General features: G+C 32.5%; 1 protein-coding gene across 1 annotated transcript in view; it reads left to right on the forward strand.

Moving 5' to 3' along the window:
- Window positions 1–16,645, forward strand: part of LOC106868054 (DNA mismatch repair protein Msh2) — a 38,824-nt gene that overhangs the window by 13,593 nt on the left and 8,586 nt on the right. Inside the window, exons 13-24 of the mRNA XM_014913164.3 lie at window positions 222–358; window positions 1,252–1,368; window positions 4,193–4,307; window positions 5,354–5,409; window positions 8,243–8,332; window positions 8,847–9,018; window positions 9,981–10,106; window positions 11,348–11,443; window positions 12,456–12,520; window positions 13,151–13,318; window positions 14,333–14,424; window positions 15,493–15,647. Coding sequence (XP_014768650.1) covers window positions 222–358; window positions 1,252–1,368; window positions 4,193–4,307; window positions 5,354–5,409; window positions 8,243–8,332; window positions 8,847–9,018; window positions 9,981–10,106; window positions 11,348–11,443; window positions 12,456–12,520; window positions 13,151–13,318; window positions 14,333–14,424; window positions 15,493–15,647 — 1,389 coding nt within the window. The remainder of the gene's footprint in view (window positions 1–221; window positions 359–1,251; window positions 1,369–4,192; window positions 4,308–5,353; window positions 5,410–8,242; window positions 8,333–8,846; window positions 9,019–9,980; window positions 10,107–11,347; window positions 11,444–12,455; window positions 12,521–13,150; window positions 13,319–14,332; window positions 14,425–15,492; window positions 15,648–16,645) is intronic.

Below are 16,645 nucleotides of genomic sequence, written 5' to 3' on the forward strand. Positions count from 1 at the left end.
GTTTCATTTTGAAAGATGTAATTAAAATTAACATAAACCTACTTGGAGAGCATATAATAATTTGAAATTAAATGGATTTATCCTAAAAGATTATTTGCTACTTTGCAAAGTACAGAAGATAGCTCAACATCTGTATCAATAAGAGGAATTTAATTTTTCAATGTATTTTTAATAGCATGTCTTATAACTAACTAATGATCATCTTGGAATTTTGTTTATAGAAGAGAGGCTTGATATGGTAGAAGCATTTATCAACAACACTGAGTTACGTCAGTCACTCCATGAAGACCAGTTAAAGAAGATTCCGGATTACCAGCGTTTATCCAAAAAATTTTATCGTAAAAAGGCTAATCTTCAGGTAGATATTTAAGTGTTGTTTAGTGACATTCTGATTGTTTTTTCTCTTGGTTATTGTTATTCACTTTATATATGTATATATATATTCCTTAGATCTTAGGTGCATTTGACTAATTTATCATTATTTTTATAACTAAGGGTATAAAGGGAATAAAATTGATACAGATCTGTGCTTTAGCATCAAAATAATTTTATTTGTTGTTTGTTGCAGTTAGCATGAATAAATTGCAATTTAAAAGTGTTAGATTTTTATGTAAATCCTGTTTTTGTGGGTGAGTATTTAGGGCCATTTTATCTATCTTGTACTTTTTTTTTCATGCTAGAATGGGTTAAATGTTTCTACAAATTTGGATATTAACATTTTGGTGCACAAAATACCTTAATTTTTCAGTGGCTTATAACTTTCTTTTTACATGGTTGAATGGTTAGCTTTAAAGCAGTTGTTTACACATTTACATGCCCTTCCTATTTCTAACCATTTAACCATGAAGTAGAGATAAAACCTATTTTTAATCACTCATTAAAAGTAAATTAAACAATGGATGTTGCTGAGAGGTATTTTGCACTTTTAGTATCAGTAAAGTTTTAACTCAAAGTCTAGCCCCTTAAACTTGTAGCTGTTGTGCTTCTATTATCAGGAAATAGAAGACAACAGGAACAAAATTTTTTGTGATTGTTTCTGAACAAAAGCGTGATATGGTTTGGATATAATAACACCGGATATGAATAGAAGTGTTAAAGGTAAATAAATGACACTAAAGAACAAGTAGAGAACAAATAAAATTAAAATTAATAGATTCCCCTTAAATAAATAAATAGCTTAACTGAATCAAACTAAGTTAAATTCTCCTGAAAGAAAAGCATGTTATTTTATTTATCGTTATTTATTTTCAGGATTGCTACCGTGTGTACCATTCCCTGAGTAAGTTGCCATATCTTGTGGAAACTCTGGAGAAGGATGATGGTCCACATAAAAATCTTGTGATGCAGGTCTTTAGTAATCCAATCAAGGTTAGCTCTCCCTTAAAAATTTTATTTTTATTTCCTTGCTATTGAATTCAAATGGAGATCGTATTTAAGGTTTTCTAGTTTCTTAATGTTGTTTTGCATGAGTCAGCCTACTCAAACAGACCCAGAATCAAAGCATTTTTTTCTCTCAACAATAATTTCTTTCGGACTCTATTATATAATGTGTCCTTACCATATGTATCCTAGTTTTAGAAGAGGTATAAAGTGTCTCTGCATGTTGTAAGAGGAGACTTATACATCAGCATAAAAAAAAAACCAGATGCAAAGCATTGATTACACTGGTCAACAACAAAATTAATGACTAAATTTTTTTAGCTGATTTAGGACAATTCTGATGTGCTAAATCCAAAAATCACATTAGTTTTGCTCAATCAGGTCAGCTTTTTGAACTATGACCACATGTTATTTTTTACATTTTTGTTTACATGTACAGGTATTTTTGCTTTTTATGATGCAAGATTCTTTTTTATTTCTTGAAAAATAAGAAACTCAGAAGAGTTTGCATGCATCTATTTGTGACTAATTGGTATTTTTATTTTAAAGGTGAATAAAATGGCTTCGACCAGAATTGGCACCCATTACATTCTCAGAGTGGTTGGCATTAGGAAGGGCATCTAGCTGTAGAAAACCATGCAAAATCAGACTGGAATCTGGTGCAGCTTTCCAGCATGCCAGTCAAACCATTCAGCCTATGCTAGCACGGACAAAAGATATTAGATGATGATGATAGCGGAGATCAATAATCTAAGAGCATGAAAAGTTTTGAGAGTTTATGACAGATAAATTTGGCTGCTTCTAGTTTAACTTCAAATCAGCCTTCATTGAGCAGACATAAAATTGAAGGCATTCCAACTGTGAACAACATGTCTTTCTTTCTACAGATATAATAAACCACAAATTATATTAAACAATGTCCTTTCATAAGGTGACACTGCATGGTGAGAGAGAGATTTTTATCAAGTGGAGCAACTACATAGATGCTCTTTCAATGTCTTTAAACTTTTTATACCAAGCTGCTCAAAATCACCTTTAGTTCTTATGATACAAACTTCTTGTTTCAAAGTGATCTAAGTTAAAACTTGCCATCAAAATTCCATGTTAATTTATGTTCGAAAGGAGTATAATTACCTATTTATATCTGTCTGAGAATATCAACATAAATCTCATCGCTAGTGTAATGATATAATGTCATTTCATTAGATAAACAACTATAACTGTGTTTGACATAGTTTCATGTTTTTAATTTCCAATGGTGGTAGCAATTTCAAGATATAGGCAACAGAGAATGGAAGACAGATTGTGGTCTCACACATACCTGAACAAAATTGAAGTAATAAATATAATGGTATTAGGATGCTGCCTAAGATTACCAACTACTGGAACACTGAACTCTTCAATGACCCCTGTGTTATCAGTATCAGGGTGCAGTTTTTTAAAGTTGTGTTTGTATTTACATTGACAAAACACCAGCATGTTACCAACATGTAGGAATGAACATTATGAGTTCTCCTCATCATCATCATCGTCATTTAATGTCTGTTTTTCCATGCTGGCAAGGGTTAGATAGTTCGATAGGAGCTGGCAAGAGGCTCCAGTTTGTTTTGGCATGGTTTATAGGGTTTGATGCCCTAACTAACACCAACCATTTTACAGAGTGTACTGGGTGCTTTTTATGTGATGCCAGCATAGTTGCTTTTTACATGACTGCCTTTTAAATTATGTGCCTTTCCTAACACTATTTAAAAGACATTTAAGTCCTGTTACTCACTTGGAAAAGTGAGTTTACAAAGGAATGGTGAATTAGGCTAGATACATTTTCTCTAATGTATGCCAAGCAAAAGCTACAAATATGGGATATGAAAGCATTTAAGATTTATGAGACAAGAAATAAATTGTCTATCCACTTGCATTAAACTACATGTGAATAAAAACTAAACAGTTTGAAAAACTTGATTACACAGCTATATGGGTGGAATAGATCAGATGAATCAAATGATGAGTCCATTACATAGTGGGCAGACTGGGTAATAAGGGATGATAATATCTAGTTTAGTATGTAGTAAAAGTTCTCTTACTGTAATACAAAATCACAAGCAAAGTGATCACCTGACATTACTATCAAATGCTGCAACACAGTTTGAGGGTAAATTATTCATCCCAAAATCAACAGTTGGAGGAAAAGCAAAAGCTTACTATGGGATTATGCCTTTGATTTATGCTAATCTCTAAAATCGAAAAATTGATAGTCACAGAAACTCAATAATGCCTGCATCAGATTTGGAAAACTCCAAGTGGATGCTCATTTGAAAGTATTTACTAATGTGCTTTCTGCAAGACTGTATAATAAGTGGGATACTTGACAACTTTCCATGAAACAAATTTAATTTTCATATTACTGTGTGATAAAGGAGTTTGTTTTATCACATAGTAGTAGTTCCAAGTTTGATCTCACTGAAATACTTATTGGGAAAATGTTTTCTGTTGTAGCATTGTGTTAACCAATGTCTTGTGAATGGAATTTTTTGCAAGTGGAAACCATAGAAGCCTGTTATATATGTATGTGTATAAACAGGTGTGTTGCATTCCTTTCTGTCAAAAAGCTGACTTAGCTACTCAATATAAAAAATAATCAGACTAAAATAAGTACTGGGTTTGATATGATAACAAAAATGTTAAGATAGTGTTCCAGCATGGTTGCAGTCCAACAACTGAAACTTGTGATAGAGTAAAAGAATGAACTTCTAAGCATTTTGTGAATGTTTAGAGTTAATAGTTATTGAATATTTTTATTTACTCTTTTCTACAGGAATTACTGATGGATTTCACTAAATTTGAAGAGATGATTGAAAGTACATTGGATATGGAACAAGTAGAAAATCATGAATTTCTAATTAAACCTGAATTTGATGATGTTCTAACATGTGAGTTTTATTTAGTGAAGATTTCTTTTCCTTTTGCTTCATGCACACATACACATCACTTCTATGCTGGCATGGATCAGATGAAATTTATCTATGGTTAGATTCTCTTCCTATTGCCAGCCTTATTTGTTTCCAAGTTAGGTATTATTTCTTCAAATCTTTTGAACAACAAACAACTCAATCACTGAATATTTTTACATGGCAGATTGTAAACAAACATAATACTGTATAGATGGTGATGTTTTATGCAGTACACTCTATTAAGACAATGGAAGGATAAATAATTGCACACACTAGACACACATATGAAGGTACTTGGCCTAGTGGACAAGGTATTCGGCTCATAGTTATAAGGGCATGAGTTCAATTCCTGGACTGGGCAGTTCATTTTATTCTTGGGCAAGGCACTTATTTCATGTACTCTCTCCTTTGAGCTGTTACTAAGCCTAATATGAGGGCTGGGGCAAAAAGGTGTCTACATTTGCATTTGACTACATAGGGAAATGAAACAACTATCAAAAACGTGGTGGATGTTATCAAACCATATCTGCTCACTCTAGATGGCTGGTTACCTTGAAACAGCATTAAATTAAAATCACTATCTGTGAATCATACTGAATGTATACATGTCATTAGGAAGCACGATGCTGTGGAATTGTCTGAGCTGAACATTGGTGCTGCAGTGATCCACATAGACAAGTCTGTGAAGAGATTTTATCTCTGCCAATTCCACTGCATTATGCCTTTTAATGATATGCATTCATTGAGTATAATACACAGATGGTGAAATTCATACACACACTTAATAGATGTTCTGTTTTTGTCTAACAATTAAACTCACAAATCTTTGATCTACCTGCAGATATTGTAGAAGACACTTGCTCAGTGTCATTCAGTGTGCATGAACCCAAAACTATTTGGTTGAAAATAAAACTCACCTGTTTGTGTCTCTATATATGTAGCTTTTATTCACAATTTAAATTTTGTCATAGCTATTAAATGCTTTTTTGCCCACTCTTTCAATGAAATTATTTGTTTTGTCACAGCTCTACGAGAAAAACTTGATGAAGTTGAGGCTGATATTAAGTCCCAGTTAAATAAGGTAATTACTTTATTCTTTTCATCTTCAACATTTTTAGTATTTAATTTATAGAGGCTTAGTAACAACAACTTGTGTCTTTGAAATCAGTAGTTTTTTAAAATAGTTACTAACCTGAGTCACAGTTCACTTTAAAGGTGTCACCTAATCAGTCAATAAGTCAATTGTTCATGTCCTGTTGCTCATGGTACTCTGCATTCATATATAACACTGAATGGTTAAAATCTACAGCATCAAAGGTAACTATTTTCCGGTCTGTTTCTGTAAAAATTATTCATAGTGAAGTTTGTGAGTTATTGTTTGCCATAGAGGAAGAAGAGGTTACTTATGCTTTGGGATGGTGTCTTGTTGAGTCAGTCCTGAAATGAATTCTCAGTGGCCTGCACATCTTTGTATTAGAGGGAAGTAGAACATAGTGGCTGTTATCTTATTAAACCATTATCCCATCATCATCATCATTGTCGTTTAACGTCCGATTTCCATGTTAGCATGGGTTGGACGATTTGACTGAGGACTGGTGGACCAGGAGGCGACACCAGGCTCCAATCTGATTTGGCAGAGTTTCTACAGCTGGATGCCCTTCCTAACGCCAACCACTCCGAGAGTGTAATGGGTGCTTTTGCGTGCCACCGGCACGAGGGCTAGCCAGGCGGTACTTGCGACGGCCACGCTAACTCAAATACTTCCATCAGCAAAGTTTGCGAGCCTAAGTTGTCTCTTGACTGCTTACTACCATGAAAGCAATAGCAGCAACAAATAATTCATCTGGTCAATAGGAGGCATTGTCTTTTATGACATATCTCATCTATTCCTTCTTTTCCTTGAGCTGGTGGAAGTTAAGCCACTAGTTTGATCCACAATGTTATTGTTGTCATTGCTTATTTGTATTGTTTATTATTCATCCTTTATATTGTCTCCAATGAGCTGGTACCTTGTAGCCAATAAAAGAAGTAATTATTATTATTGCTCGGGTGATGGATTGGTAGAAGGTAAAGTGGCATTTATGTTCTGAGTTCAAATCAGAACTGAATTGAAGGTAGACTTTGCTTTTCATCCTTACTGGATCAATAAAATAGTTACCAGCTAAGCCCTGGGGTCAACCTGCTTAACTATACTCCTTCCCCAAAATTTGTTCCAAAAATCATTGTCATCTCACTCTACCTCATCGAGTTCAACTTTGCCTTTCGTCCTTTTGGGATTAATAAAATAAAGTACTTTTCAAGTGCTGGGGTTGATGCTAACATGTAAAACCCCACTCAAGTTTGCTGGTCTTGTGCCTAAATCAGAAACTTATATTTTTTGTTTACATATTTTTGGAAATATTTACACATATTGCTAAGTGGTTACCTAAGGAATAACTGAAAGATCCACTCACTACTATGATGGAAACAGTACTCTCAATAACATCCCTAAATTTATTTTCCAAAAACAGGAATTGTGTGTGTATATACTAGCAGCTAAGCCCAGTTTCACCTGGTCTGCTTGGATGATGTGGCTGTGATCGTTTTCGGTTAGGCATAATCTATAACAGCGTTTCTCAACCTTATCATATCGGGTCCCCTGTTTCGATTGGAGCCTCCCGTTGTATGAAAATTTCCCTCAAAACACCCTACTGTCTTAATCCGACAATTTTGCCTATTATGTAGTTTGAATGAGAAACTGTAACTAAAGATTAAGATTATTAATCCCACAAAGAGGTGAAAGAAGAGAGACAGCATAGCGAAAGTTTTGACTGACTGTCATCCTGTACTCCCCTTGTTGCTAGCGAAATGGTATATCCCGGCTGTGTGACCAACTGGTTGTTTTAATGACAGGACAAACGGGAATTCCATTAGAAAAAGTTTTAATCAATTTTTTTGGTAAGTATAAAGGCTAGGAAAAAAATACAAACTGCATTCCAATTTATGCACCCGTCTTTACATGTGTGCCATTTTTCATGTGAATCCACCCAACCGTTTGGCTGTGAACCTCAAGACAAGAAAGAATACAATGATCACCCATGTCCAATTTATATTATAGAAAAATATATATACATACATATAAAATTCACTCTTTGTGAGTGTGTCTCCTCTATGCATGGCCAAACTGCTGGGCCAATGTATACCAAATTTGGCATGAAGGTTTTTCAATACTCAGGGAAGGTTCTGAGGGTGGAGGTCAGATTTTGGCCCTTGCCCATATTGGGGGGGGAAGAGTTCTTCCCCCTCCCCTCCGTATACGACCCTTCCGATTTAAAAAAAAAATTTTTTCTTTCAGCAGATTCCTATGTTTTTGACGATGGAGATTCCGAATATGCAAAAACCAAAAACTGTTTTAAAAACTTTAAATCTCCTTGCTAAAAAAGACTTTTTAATTTTTAACTTTTTTTTTCAAATTACGTGGAAAAATACAGAGATTGAGAATATGGGAAAAAATTTTTTGATCTCAAATTTTATTTGAAGAACTCTGAAATTGATCCATAGATCCCTCACCACCCCATCCTGTTGTCTAAAACTGAAAATGAACTGTTAAAAATAACAACTAAATGCCTGGAAAATTTCCACGTTCGTGTGTGTGTGTGCACACACAACAATTTCTGTTCTACAGCTTATGTGAATGAACAGAGAAAGTAAACAAATATGTTTTACATTTGATGATAATGATGATACCTGTCGTATACGTCAGTTTTTGTTTTTTCACTTTAAAGGTAAACGATTCTGATAGAAGCAGACACAATATTAAATGATTCTCCATATGTCCTATACATATATGAATATTCCTACATATTTTGTAATGTGCTCAATGAAGAAAATATTGTTATTGTTGTATTGTTAATTAAATTATTTTATCTTTACAGGTGGCAAGGGACCTGGGAGTTGAACCTCAGAAAACACTGAAGCTTGAATCAAACAGTCAATTAGGTTATTTTTTCCGAGTCACTCGAAAGGTGAGGGGTTTTTATTCTGATGGCAAGGCATTGATTTTGTTTCTTATTCTTTCTTTGATTGCAGTGGATAGGGCTTAGATGGTTCTGTATGCAGATATTTCTGTAAATAATACCATTTTTTATTTTATGTAGTGCTGTCAGTGTTCTTATTGCTCACTCTTATGTCAGCAGACACATGATCAATATAAGTTAATTGGTAAATTGTATACAAATGTTATGTATTAAAGCAAAAAAAGTCTTGTCAGTTTGTATAACCCCAAAATTTAGTTACTTGTTCATCTGAAAAAGTTTTGAAGTGGTCTTTTGAGAGATGAAATATAAAGCTGCTTCTCTTTGTAGAAAAGAATCCTCAATACAACAGAAAGAAAACAAAATATGTCTTACCAATTGACTTGACATAAGTATTATTTACAATCTTTTAGATAATATTAGGCTTCTTATTCAGTCTGTTTGGTCATTTTATATTTCATTTCCTATTATTTTCAAACATTGAACATAATTTTTTTATTTATAGGAGGAGAAACTAATTCGAAATAACAAGACCTATCTTACCATTGACACCAATAAAAATGGTGTGAGGTTCCACAACACTGGTTTGCGGCAGTTGAATGAAGAGTTTGTAAAACTGAGACAAGATTATGCTGAACAACAGAAAACTGTTGTTGCTGGAATCATTGATATTGCTGGTAATTTATTATAAAGATCTTCTAATATAATGTTTTGTTTTTTTTCTTAGCTAGGTTAAAGTAAAATTATTAATAAGAGGAAATTTATCATGTTTAGGGAAATGTTATATATTTCCTTTTGAGAAACAAAAGTGGGGCTTGAGTCCAAATGTTTCTTTCCTCATGTCACAAAATAACTCTCTGCTACAGCATCAGTTCGTTTAAATGCGGGCTATCTTGAGTCTCCTCAAATTCTTGTTATATCAAATGTTACTTACTTTGTCCAATACAATTCTTATTGGAAAAATAAAAATATGCTAATTAACTCTCTTTTGATACAAATCTGATTGAGACCACCTCTCCTTCAATGATAGAAAGTAATTTTAATTTAAATATAAACACTTTAGAACAAGCAGTCTTAGTTTTATAAATAAATAAAAAGACTTTTAAACATCTTAATATACCAGTTAATGAAAAAGTTGATTATTTTACAAAAAGTCCTTCATAATTGTTTTTCTAATTTAATAGAAATATAGTATTAAATTTTGTAATTCAGTTAAATTCATTAGAAATAGAATCATGAAAAAAAATCATAAGTTAATGGTTTATGATTCACATAATCACTGACATTTTCTATTCCTTTCATTATTAACCCTTTAGTGTTCACATTATTCTGCCATAATTAATGCTTTTTTATCCACATTGTTTTGAACTAATCAAGCATTATCTCGTAGCTATGAGATTTTGATGAGGTAGCTGTTAATTTTTAAAACCATATTGTAGGGTTGGTGTGAGAGACCAGATCTGGCCAGTTTGAACATAGAATAGGCAGAATACTTTTGGCCGGATATGGCCGGTTTAAATGCTAAAGGGTTAAAGTCTTAAAGTCATTATATTGGTTGAAATCTGGTGTTGTTTTCATTAGTCTTTCCAAATGCTGTAAGATTATATTGCAGTCTATATCTCATTTGTCTATTTTCAAGCTGGTTATGTTGAACCTATGATACAGATGAATGATATTCTTGCACAGCTGGATGTTATGGTTTGTTTTGCCCATGTATCTGCTAATGCACCAATACCTTATGTACGACCTAAACTTTTGGAGAAAGGTAAGTTTTAACCTTGTTTATGTTGTTTTTTTTAACTCAAGTCAGTTCTGATAAAGTACGATGTGATCCAATGTGTTCCTTAGATGAGTCCCAACTTCTCTTTACTGATTTGAGAGTGATTTGACTGCTATTTTTAACAGGTTGAACGACCACAGTTGTTTACATTTCTTAGTCCTGGATCAACATTGATTGTGCAAATTTACAATGAAACATGTTCCTGGGATAACCATCTTTTTATTTATTATAGAGTACATTGTTCAATATATTGTTTTTAAGATCGTGCCATTTGACAGGAGATTTAACTGTTATTTCGAGCAGGTTGAATAACTTAGTAGAATACACTTCTGATGTGTATTAAAGTTTAATTTTACCACTTGCCTTAGAATGCTTTTTCATGTTATTGCTTAGCCCTAGATCAGCCATAGTAAAGCAGATCTATGATCAAGGCTGTTCTTGCTGTAACTATTCCATTTCTAATGTATGTCATGAACTCTGTTTCTCTAAGTGCTCATTTTAAGACGTAATTTGTGGGTTATTTGGCTAATTTTTCCAGCGGGTGAAACAATATATAAATTTGCATCTGTATAAAACAATCATTGTATAAAGGTTTCCATAAACAATTTCAGTTTTTAAAATGTTTGGGGACAGTATAAATAGCTAGATTGTTTCTTCCTTCTCAAACTAATATTTTGAAAGAATTTTAATGTAGACAAGGAAATCTAAGAATACAATTACAGAATGAAGATTGTTGTGAAATCAAGATAAGAAAGTCAAAATAGCTCAAGAAGTATAGACAGTGTTGAAACCATATTTATGTAGCATTGTGTTATAATGTTATAGAAATTGTAAGGTGGTAAGTTGGTAGAATTGTCTGAGAATCAGACAAATGGTTTTACCTGTTACCCTTTTAGAGGTAAATAAAATAGTACCAGTAGTTGACTGAATGGAGATTGATTCATTGGAATCCATCAACAACAATCATTGTCTAAGCAAGAAACAAACCATTCACATCATCATTTAATGTCTGTTTTCTAAGCTGGTATGAGTTTGGCAGGAGTTTCCCAGGCTCCAGTTTGTCTTGTTTTGACATGGTTTCTACTGCCGGATGCCCTTCCTAATGTCAACCACTTCACTGAATGTGCTGGGTACTTTTTATGTGGCACCATTATTGGGAATTATTTTGAAATTAGGTTGAATAATTTTCCAGGATATAACTTGATATATTTCTGTTTTCCTTCTAGGATCTGGAATTATCCGACTGAAGGAGGCAAGACATCCATGTTTGGAAATGCAAGATGATGTTTCTTTCATTCCCAATGATATTGAATTTGAAAAAAGTAAGTCTTTACAGGTGCATCTACTAAGGCAATTGTTTATTTATGCAAATCTTGACATTTGTCTTTAGAAGGAGACTCTCAATCGTGTTTTGGCACTGTGCTGTGTATGGCAAAAATTCTTTATTTTTATTGAATTGGTTTGTTTCACATGTATGTTTATGCAATTTATAGCTGCTAGTAGTCAATTTACCTTGTAACTGATGAATTTCTCTGTTTAGAGGTAGATATAGCTCACAGAATATTATGTTTATAGTACCTTTTATGCACCAAGATATAGATTATATGATGTAATTTAATTCTATTTTTTTTAAAAAGTACATTTATATGTTTCTAGTCGTACCCTAATTTTAAGAAAGGTTGTGCAATTCTAAGGACCAAAAGATCACTATTTAGACTTTGTTGGGCCTTATTTCAATACAGCATAACTAAAAAGACTCTTAATCAGAAAGCTAAATATCAAAGCACCAAAAGATGTTGATGATATAATCATCTTTTGAGTTGAATATATCTGAGGTATCGGTTGTTGAGGTAACCTGTTTCTAGTTCAGTATTCTACGCTTCTGACATAACCTAAATCATCATTTGCAAGATGGCTTTCTTCTCATAACACATATAATCTTATGCAACTCAGCAAAATCACAATTCTTTACAGCAATATTACATGGACATGTTTTTATTTTTAATACATTTGTAGTTATTGTAACCTCAGCATTATATAGTGCAAGTCTAGAAATATATAGAATATTTCTTTAATTTTGGTTATTCTAACTTGATGCTTTTCTTTTAGTAAAATTGCATAAATGAGCTGTAATGTTTTAAGTAAATTTAATATTAGCAGAATTAACAGGCTACTTTGCATTAGCAAAATTTGGTTGAAAATAATGAGAAAAAAATTTAGAGGTGTATGTTGTTGTTAGAGGATGTAGAGACTAATTTTTTTAAAGTAAGAGAGAGAAAAAAAAAATATAGAGAGTTTACCTAACCTAACCACATTTATTCTTTATCATTTTAGAGAAACGGATGTTCCACATTATTACAGGACCCAATATGGGAGGAAAATCAACATATATTAGATCTGTAAGTATCTTATTTTTTGTTTTGAAGCCAAAATATTTAATCAGTATTTAGAAAGGACTGTAAAATAACACATCTGACTGCTGTATCCATATTACAAACATACATTTCGTCTTTTAGTTCAAATTTTGGTTATGTAAGCATGTTGTTATTGTGTAGTTGTAAGTTAGCTTTGAGTTATGGCATGTAGTTAATCTGTAGAATGACTAAGTATACACACAAACCTGATTTTCAATGTTTCTGCACAGCTGAAGACTATACTTATTGCTGCTACATGGGGGTGATGAATCTTATAAAGTGCAGTGTGATTGTCTGAAAATATCCAGTCTATTTCTGTATGTCATGTTTATGTACTATAACTAAAAATGTAACTCATAATGAGTTACCTAAGATTAAGTAAGTTATGAGAAGTTAGTCCTGCAAACATCATTTTAGGTCAGATGTGTAGAGTGTCTTGTATTTGAAACAGGTGACCTTACTAACCAATACTTCAGATAGATTCAGCTACTAATAGCTCAAATATAACTGCAAGGATTGAATTAAGATTTTGTGTTGGGGATAGTTTTGTTATCTTTTGAATCTTAAAGTAAACTTTATTATTATTTCTATTTTTACTTTTCTTTATCTTTTTAGGTTGGCTGTATTGTACTGTTAGCTCAGCTTGGTTGTTTTGTGCCTTGTAATGAAGCAGAGATTTCCATTGTAGACAGTATTTTGGCACGTGTTGGTGCTGGAGATAGTCAACTAAAAGGTGTATCTACATTTATGGCAGAAATGCTGGAGACTGCATCAATTCTCAGGGTAAATTTTTTTCATATCTTTTATCTTTTGTGATTTAATTGGTATTTTATAGATAGCAATACTTTCTACAGGATAAGGTAAAGTATTTTCAATGAACATGTGAATCTTATAATTCTGCTTGTCATTGCATTACCTAGCCCGTCGGTAACGCTTTCATGTGATTAGAGAAAAAGGAGGAGAGAGAAGCATCCATGTCGTGAGGTGGGGGAACATAATATTTATTACATGGTTAAAAAAAGTTTGTTGAAAGTAGAGGAGTTTAAAATATAATTTTAGTAGAGGTGATGTTCTGATGGTGAGGTTAAAGAAAGGCTGAGAGTGGGGAGAGAGAGAGAGAGATTGTGGTGGTGGTGGTGGCAGCAGCAATTGGATTGTGAAAAGTATTTTTTTTTTTCATTGGACTGTTTTTTATATCACCAATCATTTAATGCATATGCATAAGTGCAATTCCATGAAATATTCATGCTTATTTACATGGCAGATATGCAATTTGACTAAGGGTTGTATCATATGTACGTTTTTTTTTGCTTTTTTGTTTTCTGTGGGAAAAATGGAAAAATAAGAGTGAATGTATATTTTAAGTCTATAAAATTGTGCATTAAGTAATCGTATTCCAATTTCTTTCACTTTTCAATGAGTAACAGTTGAGTGACTATCTTTCCATACAGACACAACACAGGCTACACTTTCAGGTTTTTTTGGATAAAGTTTCCAGAAATAACTTAATAGGTTTACCATTAATTCTATGGAATATTCATAGGTCCCGCTAATTTGTAAATAACTTTAGAATGTTTTTGTTTCATGATTGAAGATTATATTCCTTATGCAGTGATTAATGTTGGAGTTCAAGTCTTTTCTTTTTATTCTTTCCTGGAAAAGATGCTGCCAATGGATATATGAGGTTTTGTGAATTAAGCAGATTTAACAGTGCAATTTTGAGATGTAGTTGGAAACATTTTTGCATCTGTAAATATCTGATTTTGGCATGTATATCTTTGTTTCTGAATTTTTCAGTCTGCATCAGAAAACTCTTTGATCATAATAGATGAGCTTGGAAGAGGTACCTCAACCTATGATGGATTTGGTTTAGCTTGGGCCATTGCAGAGTAAGTGGAGTATTGATGTTTTTAATGTTTCGCTAAAATTTGAAAGAACAAGCTTTTCCAAACATTTAGATTATTTCAATTTAAACTGTAGGATTTGTTCTCTAGCATTTTTTTATACTCCCTCCTCTTTAATCCTTTAGGCCATATCCAGCCCAAATATTCTACCTGTTTTATGTTTAACCCTTTTGTTACTAACCTGGCTGAAACCGGCTCTGGCTCTGAGTACAAATGTCTTGTTTTCATAAGTCTTTAATTAACATCTTCCACCAAACCTTAGTCACAATTTATGTTCCTAACACTAGCTGAATGATAACTAAGTTATTTTACTAAATTCTTTGTTATATTTAAAGTAATTGAAAGAAACACAGAACATCTCAGAATAAATACAGTAACGAAAGGGTTAAACCAGTCTGGTCTAGTTTTTCACACCTACTCTATGATATCATTCTAAAAGTAAACAATCCCATCATTAAAATCCCAAAGCTGCAAGATAATACATGATTAATTCAAAATAATGCAAATAAATAAACATTACTTTTGATGGAGGAATCTGAATGCTAAAGGATTAAATCATTTATGTTTGGTTTTTGAATTTCACTTTCCTACAAATGTTGCAAATGGAATCTTTCAGCATATACTACAAAATCTTGCACTGTTCTTGTTTAGCTCAAGAACATAGTGTGTATAAGATTATATTATGTACTCTTCCTTATTTTTTAAAATTGCTGGGTGTGATATGGAAATTTGCTGTTTTTGTAAGATAATTTTTGATCTTCTGTTATCGCTTGTAATGTCAGCTGTTTGTAGGATTTTATTTTACATATAACCTCTTAACCAAAATCTGAGTGTTGCATAAATGATCATGTGAAATTACAGTTGGCAAAGAATTCCATTGTAATTTGAGGAAGGTTGCCTGTAACCCAGTCATACAAGCCTATAATGATTTTTTGAAAGAGCATTTCCATTGCATCAAAGATTGATACAAAAGTGTAAGAAATTAAATACAATAGCTGTGTTTCAAGCTAATTTTTTGTAACAATTAATTTTTATCTTTCATTCTCTTTTCAGATACATTGCTACAAAAATCAAAGCCTTTTGTCTTTTTGCAACTCATTTTCATGAACTAACATTGTTAGCTGATGAAGTTTCTACAGTCATTAACTCGCATGTAACAGCTCTGACTTGCAATGATACACTGACTCTTTTATACAAAGTTAAACATGGTAAGCAAATAGATTTCAAGCCTAGCAAAGCTTTTCTCTTTTGTATTTTATCAATTCATTTAAAAGGTTTGTTTTTGATTCTGCTGAATCTTGTGAGAATATTAATACTATATTCTTGTCCTTATAATTTACACTATCAGAAAACTTTATTTTATTAATGACTTATAATATATCAGTGAAAATTTTCAAATTAATTCATAAAGGGAAAATTTGTTCAAGTTATCTTAGTTTTGGAGTTTGCACATCTGTTTATTTGCATCTGCTGTGTTCTCTGGTGTTTTGGATAGATCTGTACTAAGCTAGATGGTATACCGCGAACTTCTTCCTCAACATTTCTCCATTTCTTGGAGCAAAAGGACAGGGTTTATCTCCCTATGACCTCTTCACAATACAAGGTTATCAAATCTGAAAATGTATGTAAGAAGGGGAGAAGAATCAACTCCGGTACTTAACTAGTTCTTTATGAACCTTGGAAAAATGAAAAGCAAAGATGACTATGGCAGGATTTGAACTCAGAACACATGGCACCAAATCAATTACTACTTGGCTTTTGTCCAGTACACTTATGATTATGACAATTAATTGCTTATAAAGACTAGTTTAGATGATAAGTTAATACTTACATTTTAACCATTAATATTACTCACTGGATGTCAAGAACATTCACTGGTTACTTGAAAGATGTTCAGAGAAAATATTCAAATTTTGTTAATGGTAATCCTGTTGGATGTTAGCTATGTTATAATAGAGAAGAACAGCAGTAAAAATAAACCTTCAAATATCAATTCCATAATATAATTATTTTTCCTTCTTTTTCTCAATAATTGTTTTTATACTTTTTTTATGGTTTCTTATTCCTAATTGTACAACTGCAAAAAAGTTGAACCAAATTGATCATCTCTCATGAAATCCTTGTTGCATTAAAACATGAAACAATGCTAACACTACAACTCTTTTACAGAACCTTCTTCAGATTCCTAATTTATGCTTAAACCAGC

Source organism: Octopus bimaculoides, chromosome 3, assembly GCF_046866305.1.
Source record: "Octopus bimaculoides isolate indiv1 chromosome 3, ASM4686630v1, whole genome shotgun sequence".
Taxonomy (NCBI): Eukaryota; Metazoa; Mollusca; class Cephalopoda; order Octopoda; family Octopodidae; genus Octopus; species Octopus bimaculoides.